Source organism: Sciurus carolinensis, chromosome 13, assembly GCF_902686445.1.
Source record: "Sciurus carolinensis chromosome 13, mSciCar1.2, whole genome shotgun sequence".
Taxonomy (NCBI): domain Eukaryota; kingdom Metazoa; phylum Chordata; class Mammalia; order Rodentia; family Sciuridae; genus Sciurus; species Sciurus carolinensis.
Window position 1 is genome coordinate 56118893 of NC_062225.1, and position 10287 is coordinate 56129179.

The window sequence follows — 10287 nt, forward strand, 5'->3', positions numbered from 1 at the left end:
TGTTTCTAAGTGTCTAGAGGCCCAAGTTTGGTGCTGCTTCCCTTTTGTCTGGAGCTGGGGGAGGAGGGATCCCACATCCGACATATCCGACCTCAGACTTGCTTACAAACCCAGCTGGACTGGGCAGAGCTAGGGCTGGCAGACACTTTGTGCCCACCAGGCACTCCTCCCTCTTCCTGCTGCCTCCCATGGTGCAGTGGATCCCTTACCTCCCCAGGATGCACCCAGCCTCACTTGGGCTAGGATCCCCCCCAAAAGAGATCTCCAAGCTCACAGTTCCTCTAAAGATCCCTTCTACACTCACGAAAATTTCCAGTTTTGAAACGTCCCCTCCAAGGTTATAGGGAGGGGAGGCTGCAATGTTCTGGTCCTTGACCTACGTGGTGGTTACAGGGATATTTGCCTCTTAATAATTCATTAAGCCATACATTTGTATTCTGTGAACTTTTCTAAATGTGCATTACATTTCACAATAAAAAGGTAAAGGACAGCGAATCCCAAAGACAAGGGCAAGAAAAGGAGAGAGGTAAGGTGTCCCCAGCAATACCTGTGATGTGTAGGAAGAGAGTGGATGGTGGTTGGCTTCAGAAAGATCAGGTTTTATATTCAACAAACATCAGCTCCAAGATCTTGTGAAAGCACCAGATGTGTTTGGCACCATTGCTAACTCTGGCTCGCTGGCTGATTCATCTGTAAAATGGGAACCACAGTGACATACTGGTGGTTGTGTTCTGTTGTAAACCACTATTTCACAATCTCAGCACTATTGAAATATTTGACCAAGTAATTTTTTGTCATTGTTCTGAGGGTCTGTCCTGTGCATTGCATGATGTTAGGTGGCACTCCTGGCTTCTACCCACTGGACACCAGTAGCACAGTCCCACCCTGGAATCCCAGTTGTGCAAACCAACCAGATATTCACCAGATATTTTCCAAATGTCCCCAACTGAGAACAGCTGTCTGAAATGGAATCAATACAACTTATTTACCAATAACAATATGCCTGGCATAGTATCAGCATCCTCTTCCTTTATTCCCAACTTAAAGTTTTTCCATTTCCATTTTGAGAAGGATGTTGAGGCCCTGGAGAGCTAAATGATGTGCTGAGGACACACTGCTATTTAAAGCTGACACATAAAATTATAACAATCTGAGCAGAACCAAATCCCTCCCCCGAAAACAAGGCAGACACACACACACACACACACACACACAGAGAGAGAGAGAGAGAGAGAGAGAGAGAGAGAGAGAGACTGAGATTTCTTTCCCTACCCCCAGACCCTTAATCCAATCAACCGTGGTTGCTGAGCATCTATCTGCGCCAGTTCCTGCTGGAGAAGGATGTTCTGTTTTCCAGGTGTTTTGTGGAGGAAGCACAATTAGTTGGGACAACAAAGGGCACTGGATTCAACTCTGAAAATGGACCATGCTGTCATTATTTTGAAAGGAATTCAGAGGCCCAGGAAGTGGTGGGGCTTAAACTGGCCTGAAAGTGAGGGTGGGATTTAGCAGGTGGAAGGAAGCAGAGCAGGGCATTTTAGCTAAGAGAACAGTGTGAGCAAAAGCTGTTAAGTGGGACAGGGCTGATGTGGTTGGGGGGCAACAAAGAAATCCTGGTACTAGCTAGGCCCAGCGGCTCATGCCTGTAATCCCAGTGGTTCAGGTGGTTGAAGTGGGAGGATCACAAGTTCAAAGCCAGCCTCAGCCACTTGATGAGACCCTGAGCAACTTAGCAAAACCCTGTCTCAAAATAAAATATAAAAAAGCCTGAGAATTTGGTTCAGTGGCTAAGCACCCCTGGGTTCAATCCCTCGTGCACATGCGTGTGCGCTTACACACACACACACACACACACACACACACACACACACGCGCGCGCGCAAAGAAATCCTGAAACTGAATAGCTAATGGGAGGTAAATCTGGCTTGGAGGGACCTACCTACTGTCCCCAGTCCCAAATGCAGGCAGCAGGAAGGGATGCCACTTTGAGGGACCCCTACATCAGTGGAGTAGAGCGGTTTGAGCTGGCGGGTAAGAGCAGACATGTGATCTTTGGTTTGATTTGCTGTTTTGCTCAAGTCCCAGGCCCATGCGGCCTCATAATCCCCATCCCAGACAGCCTGGAGTTACATCCGCCGGACACATTACACGGGCACCGGCATTCCTGCAGAGACATCTACTCCCGCCTGACTTTTAACCCTGCCCCACCCTGCGGCTGCCTCCAAGTCCTGGCACTAATAAGCTGTCCAGAAGTGGGGTGCAGGGAGAGCAAAAGAACTGGGGCCTGCAGAATCAGGGACAGGGATATGTGACAGGCCATGAGATGACTCTACCTTGGCCCCCCGCTAAGAGCCCTGGAATTTAGGAAATTCAACCACCATCACCACCACGGATGCAGCTGATGCCTGAGACTGTGGGTGAAGGTACCACGAAGAATTGGGGTATCCTTAAAATCCAGGCAAGGTACTAAGATTCAGAGGCAAGACTAGGATATATTTCCACTTTAGCAAGGGGACATCCAATCCGTCCTAGTTACTTGTTACACACAGAGTGGCGTAACATTGAGAGTAGTGATGTCGGTAACTACCAAGCATGAAGATTAACTCTGTGCCTAGTATTTTGATAAACATTCACTTCTTTCATTTAATCCTCACAATAACCCTACGATGTGGGTTGCCATTATTATTTCCATCATATAAATAAGGATACTAAGGCTTTGAGGGCTGGGCTACTCTGCCAAAGTCATACAAATGGTCAGTGCAGAATTAGACATTCTTCAGTCAGACACCAGAGCCCTCACCATGGACGCTGGCCATGCCCGTTTAAACCCTGTCTGGGCATGAAGAGGTGTCTCCCTTGTGGACTGAAGCATGGCACCCCTGTTGTGGGTGTGAATCTCTTAAAGACCATCTGGTGAATTTTGCTTGTGCCGTTTTCTCATTAAACAACCTTCAGATTCGGCTTCCCAGGCGACTCACATTCTGAAAAAGGAAGCCACGCACTGCCAGCCTGACAGCTGTATTTTTCATTAGTAAATTAATAAACTGGCTGCCTGGGTCCACCCACGTTTGTTAAGGTGAGCCCACCCCAGAGTGGAGCCCACTGTGTGCTAACTTAATTGAGATTTGGAGTGTACAAGAATGAGCCCGGGTCATGGCCTCGTTGCCAAGGAAATCCCTCCTGGCCTCCTCTTGGCAGACTTGGCCTTCAGTTCCCAGTGACAGCCTGGTTCTGTGGATTCAGACTGCCGGTCAGATTGTGAGGGTCGCCTGTACAACGAAGGAAGTGACAGTGCCAGGTTCCAGGGAGCATTCCAAGTTCCACATTCTGTGCACAGACTCCCGGCGCCAGAGCAAAGGCTGTCCTTGGCAGGGGACTGGTAAGGGGATGTTTTTTCCTCCACACACATAACCTGGGGCTTCCTGCATTGCACTCTCTCTACTTTCATTGATTGTGGCTCCCACAGCTGGTGATCAGCAGGGTTACTCAGGGAGTTGTATTTAAAAAAACAAAAACAAAAACATTTAATCGACTTATTGAAGAGCAGAGAATATTTTGCTCCTTTTACAAAAACATAATTTTTTAAAAAGTACCTCCTAAGATAATGGGAATAGATGGAATTGAAAAAATTCTCTTTGGCTTCTAATGACAGTGTGTAAGGTTGAACCCAAGGGCAGTAGACTGCCACGAGACTGGGTTGATTTTCCATGAAGCTCAGTGTGAGTGGTGTATCTTTCTGGAACAGCACACTTTTTTTGTGTGTGATAAAAAAACAATGGGAGATCGACCCTCTTAACACATGTTTAAGTGTAGTATAGTATTGTTAGTTGAATGAACATTATTATACAGCAGATCTCTAGAACATCCTCACCTTGCATGGTGGAAACTACACATACTGAACAGCAACTCTCCATTTCCTCCTCCTCCCTGGCCCCTGGCAGCTGTCATTCTGTTTTTCTGCTTCTATGAGTTTGATTATTCAAATAGCTCATGTAAGTAGAAATGTAGTATTTCCCCCACTGTAACTGACATATTCCATTTAGCAAAATGTCCCCAAGGTTCATTCCATGTTCAGTATTTTCTTCCTTTTAAAGGTCGAACGTTATTCCATTTTATGAATATAGCACATTTTCTATATCCTTTAATCCTTCAATGAACATTTAGCCTGTTTCCAACTCTTGGTTATTGTGATAGCAATAAACATGGGTATGGGTATATTCTATGTTTAATTTAAACAACTCTTTATAGTTATTTATTTATTTTACAGTACAGGGCATTGAACCCATGGCCTCAATGCATGCTTGGCAGGCACTCTACCACTGAGCTATATCCTTAGCCCACCATTTTTGATTTTTGAGGAACCTCCATACTGGTTTCCATAGTGCTCCATCATCGTACCTTCTCAACCACAGTAAGCAGGGGATCCCATTCTACACATCCTTGCCAACTTGTAACTTTCCTTTTTCTCCCTCCCTCTGTCCCTCTCTCTCCTCCCCCTATCTTTCTCCCCTCCTGACTCTCTCTTTTTTCCTTCTTTTTTTTTTTGGTAGGGGGTGGGGTGGGTACCAGGGATTGAACTCAGGGATACTCGACCACTGAGCCACATCCCCAGCTCTATTTTGTACTTTATTTAAAGACAGGGTCTCACTGAGTTGCTTAGCACCTTGTTTTGGCTGTGACTGGCTTTGAACTCACAATCATCCTGCCTCAGCCTCTGAGCTGCTGGGCTGGGATTACATACCCACACCTCCGCCCCTGCCTCCTTCCTCCTTTTACAATGGCCATCCTAACAGGTGTGAGGTGATGATAGTCATTGTGTTTTTCTTTTAATTTAATAAAAAAATTTCTTCATTTCCCTCATAACTAGTAATATTGAACATCTTTTCATATACATGTTAGTCATTTGTATGTATTCTTTGGAGAAAGTTCCGCTCAATCCTTTGCCCATTTAAAAATTATTTGTTATTGAGTTGGAGAGGTTTCTTATACATTTTGTTTGTTTGTTTTTTCCCCAATGCCACGGTGCTGGGGATTTGAACCTGGGCCTTGTGCATGCAAGGCAAGCACACTATGAGATGGGCTATATCATCAGCACTACATTTTGAATATTAACACCTTGTCAGTTATGTGCTTTGCGTTTTTTCCCATTCCAGAGTTTTCCTTTTCATTCTATTGATGTCTGCTTTGCAGTTTTTATATTCGATATAATCCCATTTGTTTTCCTCCTCCTCTTCCTCCTCCTTCTTCGGTTTGCTTTTGGTGTTATAGCTAAGAAATCATAGCCAAGACCAATGTCATAAAGATTTTCTCTGTTTTCTTCTAGGTGTTTTATAGTTTCAAGTCTTAAGTTTAATTAAGTCTTTAATCCATTTGAGTTGATTTTTTTTATGTAAGATAAAAGTCCAATTGCATTCTTTTGCATGTGGATATCCAGTTTTCCCAACACCATTTGTTGAAGAGATTATCTTTTCTCCATTGTGTAGTTTTGGTGCAATTGTGGAAGATCCTTGATTGTAAATGTGTGGGTTTATTTCTGTGTTCTTCATTCTCTTCCCTTAGTCTATTATTCTGTCTTTATTCCCAGAACTTTTGATTACTTAAGCTTTGTAATATGTCTTGAAGTTGGGAAATGTGAGATCTCTAGATTTGTTATTCTTTCCCTAGATCATTTTGGCCATTTGGGGTCCTTTTGTGTATCTTCTGCAGGTGTTTTTTTCAAGGTAGCCATGGGCTTACTAAATCATTTTATGGGTCCCTTCTCAGTCTTTTGACTAAAATCAAGTGTATTAAAACACCTTATAATAATCAATTTCAAGTTGATAACAACTTAAGTTCAATCATATAGAAAAACTATTTTTTACTCCACACTCACTGTTGTTGATATCACAAATTATCTTTTTATATTGTTTTTATAGTTTTAAAATGCTTTTTGTCTGTTACCTTCTATACCAAAATTAAAAATGATTCACACACCACTGTTACAGTACTTCGTTATTACAATATTCTATATTTGCCAAAATATTTAATTTTACCAGTGAAATTTTTACTTTCATATGTTTTCATGTTGTTGTCTAGTGTCCTTTTACTTCAGACTGGAGGATTTCTTTAAGCATTTCTTGCAACTCGGGTTCAGGGTTCAGTGGTGGTAAACTTACTCAGTTCTTATCTAGGGAAGTCTTTGTATCTTTTTCTTTTTCTTTTCTTTTTTTTTTTTTTAAGATGGGGTATTGCTATTTTGCCCATGCTGATCTTGAACTCCTAGACTCAACTCCTTGACTCAAGTGATCCTCTTGCTTCAGCCTCTTAAATAACTGGGACTACAGACCCTCTTTTTTTCCTATTTGAAAGACAGTTTTGTTGGATATAGTATTTCTTATCTGAAAGTATTTTTCTTTCAGCACTTTGGATATATCATCCCACTCCTTCCTTCCTGGCCTGCAAGGTTTTTGCAGAGAAATCCACTGGTAGTCTTACAAACTTCCCTACTATGTGACTAGACTCTTTCTCATGCTGCTTTTAAAGGTCTTTCTCTTTGACTTTTGACAATTTGATTATGTCTTTGTGTGCACCTCTTTGGGTTTATCTTAGAGGAAGTCTGTTGTATGCCTTGAATCTAGATATACATTTCTTTCCCCAGTTTTGGGAAGTCTTGGGATATTATTTCCTCAAAAGCTTTCTGTTCTTTCCTTACTCCCTTGTCCTTCTGAGACTTCCATAATGCAAATATTGGTTCATTTAATGGTTTCTCGTGAGTTGCTTAGGCTTTTTCCACTTTTTTGTTTATTTTTTTCTTCTTTGCTCCTTTAACTGGATAATTTCAAGTGGCCTGACTGAATTTACTAGTTCTTTCTTCTGTCTTATCAAATCTGCCATTGTATTTCTCCAACAAATTTACTAATTCAATTATTGTATTCTTCAGTTCCAAAATTTGATTCTTTTTTACATTTTCATTTTGTTCATACATCATCTTCCTGGATTTATTGAACACACTTATTGACCCCTCATCTGGGGAACCTTTAAGAAATACAGATTTCCAGACCCTCCCTGGTGATTCGGGTATGTACAGATTTAAATTCATTCCCAGTAAAAAGATTGCTTTCAGCATTCAGCGTCTCTCACCTCCCAGCTTTTCCCAAGGTGTATGACCTCCTTAGCAGGACTCTATACTTTGTATCACTTGGAAGGCTCTTGAAATCCTTTCACCTCAGTTCAGACTTTCTAGATTGAATCCTGTCTAACCACAGTGTCTTGTGATTCTTCCTAGTCCTTTCCACCACAAAATGTGCCAGTTCTTTCCATTTATGAATTAATTTGGTATTTCCATTCCATTGGCTTCCTGAGTCTTGGACTATAACTGCCTAGGGAACTTTTGGACTAGGTCTGCCAATCATTCTTTGATGAGAAAAAGACAATGAATGGAGCACTGGAGACTCAGAATTCTTCTAGGATATAGACTCAAACAAATTGCTTTCCCTCTCTGGATCTTACTTTCCTCATCTGTAAGATGAGAGGTATGTAGATGGTTCCTCTGCTCTTTCCCTTTAGGCTCTGACTTTCTCTTTCATTCTCTGTGTATTCCACAGCTGAGGAAGTGGAACTTCAGAGACGCTTCTGAATCTCTGCCCTAAATCAAAGAAACCAGAGGGCCCACCAACTCTCCCTCTGTCTACCTTTCTGGGAGCAACCATGTCACTGAGTGATGTTGACGTACAGAAGCAGATTAAGCACATGATGGCTTTCATCGAGCAGGAAGCCAATGAGAAGGCAGAGGAAATAGATGCCAAGGCTGAGGAGGAGTTCAACATCGAGAAAGGACGTCTTGTGCAAACCCAACGACTGAAGATCATGGAGTATTATGAGAAGAAGGAGAAGCAGATAGAGCAGCAGAAGAAAATTCAGTTGTCCACCATGAGGAACCAGGCAAGGCTGAAAGTCCTGAGAGCCCGAGATGACCTCATCTCAGAATTGCTCAGTGATGCAAAGTTGAAACTCAGTAGAATTGTGGCGGACCCCAAAACCTACCAGGATTTGCTGGATAAACTAGTGATCCAGGCTATGCTCCAACTGCTGGAGCCGGTGATGATTGTGCGCTGCAGGCCCCAGGACTTCCCCCTGGTGGAGACTGCGGTGCAAAAAGCTATCCCTGAGTACAAGAAGGTAACCCAAAAAAATGTGGATATCCACATGGATCAAGAAGAATACCTGGGTGTGAATGCTGCTGGAGGTGTGGAGATGTACAGCAGCAATCGGAAAATAATGGTTTCCAATACCCTGGAAAGTCGACTGGATCTCTCAGCCCAGCAAAAGATGCCAGAAATACGAATGACTTTGTTTGGAGCTAATCCCAATAGAAAGTTCTTTATATAATGCTCTGGAAAGTGAAACTCGGGTTAAACTGCTAAGTCATTAAAAGTAAGTTATTTGGGCAAAGGAAACTAATAATGTTTCCTCTTCTTTGAAAGCTCCAATATTGTCCTATCTTCTTTCATGAAGCTTTGAATAGCTAAAGGCATTATGTATTGTTAACTTTGGAATAAAGCTCAAATTGACGCTCATAAATCAAATTCAAGTTCATCCACACATACAACAGCTTCTGGGCCATTCTGTAGTCTTGGATGAGGGAACTAAAGACATCTGCTTGTTTGCTTAGCTTTGGGTGAGATGTGAATTGCATTCCTGTGCTCTCTTCTTTCAATATACATGTATAATGTTTTCATTCTTTTGTTTCAGCTTCAGTCCCTGCACTTGTGTTATGTGATAAGTTTTGAGGTTTCCTCATCACAAAGGGCCAACTTCATAGACATGTGGTCAGTACTGTCACAAGGGCCCCGTACCTGCAGTTTAACTCTATAGTGTTTGGAAAGTGAAGCCCCAGTGGGACACTGGAACATGCACCAGGGGTTTGGAGCTTCAGCTCATGCATGCTACTGACTCCTGAAGCCTACCTATCTCCCCAAGATGGGTTCTTGGCTACCTACTTCCAGTCCCCCTGCAGCCCTGAGACCCAGCCTTCCCTCCCTTGTCCAGTGAACATTGCCACTCTCTGGGGAGGGCCTAGTGGGCATGCAGAGCAGATCGGAGTGGGCTGTGCAGTCTCAAGGCCAGCCAAAATGGTGGCCATCCCTATCCTAGGCCCAGATAGTGCATAGGTCTGGTGACTGGTGGGAAGGACATCCTGGCTCAAGTGACAAGACAGGACCCTCAGGAGTTTTTGAGGGTCTGTGCATGACCTGTGAAGTATCAGATCATGCTATTTTGCTGATTTTGCATATGGGCATTACACAGTATAAGATAGTTAAATTCATCCTAATAATTTACAATTTTAATTTTTCTCTACTTAGGAAGACATTAAATAGGAAATAAACACCATAAAGAGTGGGGAGAGTGCAGAAAAAAAGAGTTTTGTATTGTAGTACCTTAACTGGCACCTTGTTCTGCTTTTTGAAAAAAGGATCTCATATTTTTATCTTGTGTGGACCCTGCAAATTACATGGCTGGTTTGCCTGGGTCTACTCCATGCCTGAACATGCCTCATATATTAAAGATTTTTGAGGAAATCCCAAGTATCTCTCTTGAGGGCAAAGATTGTGGCCTGTGTAATCAGGATACTGTAAGGATCAGAAACCCCACGAAACTCTCCACAAAGTAGGGAACAACTTATTAGTAAACAGGGGTCTCACAGGAATCTCTCACAGCCAGCAGAGGGATGGAACTGGGACTCAGAAAGCCAGGCCACTTCACTTTCTTTCTTCGAAGAGTGACTTTCTCTACTACCCCATGTCAATGGTGGAGTATGCATGCTCCACAGTTCCAAAGCTTACATGTGCCAGTTCCAGAAACAAACTTGCTTCTCTTTCAATTCCACTTTCCTGAAAGGGAAGTCCTTTGGTCCAGTTTGGGTCAGACCCTCTGGTGCAGTTGTGTCTGAAGCAGCTCCCGGAGGGGAAAAAGGAGGCTTTATCAGCTAAATGGACTCCCCAAAGAGTGTCTTATGTGTGGGTCCTTTTGAGTTTCAAACTTAGTCATTCAATACCCACTTGCTAAGTGTCATTGATGAGCTAGGCACTGTGATGCAGCTGGGCTGCAGAGAAGATGATCCAATCCCATCTTTTAATGGGTCATAGATGTAGAAACAGATGATGATTGTGGTAATGGTACAATGTGGTGAGTGCCAGCCTAGTACTGATTCAAGATAGGATAGGAATACAGTGACAGGCAGAGAGGATCACAGGAGACTGCCTGGATGCTGGCAGTTGTGCTGGGGAAAGAGCTCTAGGCAAGGGTGGG

The 10287-nt window shown here is 43.1% G+C and overlaps 1 protein-coding gene across 1 annotated transcript; it reads left to right on the forward strand.

The window, feature by feature from the left end:
• The first annotated feature begins 7686 nt into the window (after nucleotides 1–7686).
• On the forward strand, nucleotides 7687–8367 carry Atp6v1e2 (ATPase H+ transporting V1 subunit E2). The gene has a single exon (XM_047521848.1). It carries the CDS (start codon nucleotides 7687–7689, stop codon nucleotides 8365–8367), a length of 681 nt encoding a protein of 226 aa, XP_047377804.1.
• The last annotated feature ends 1920 nt before the right edge of the window (nucleotides 8368–10287 follow it).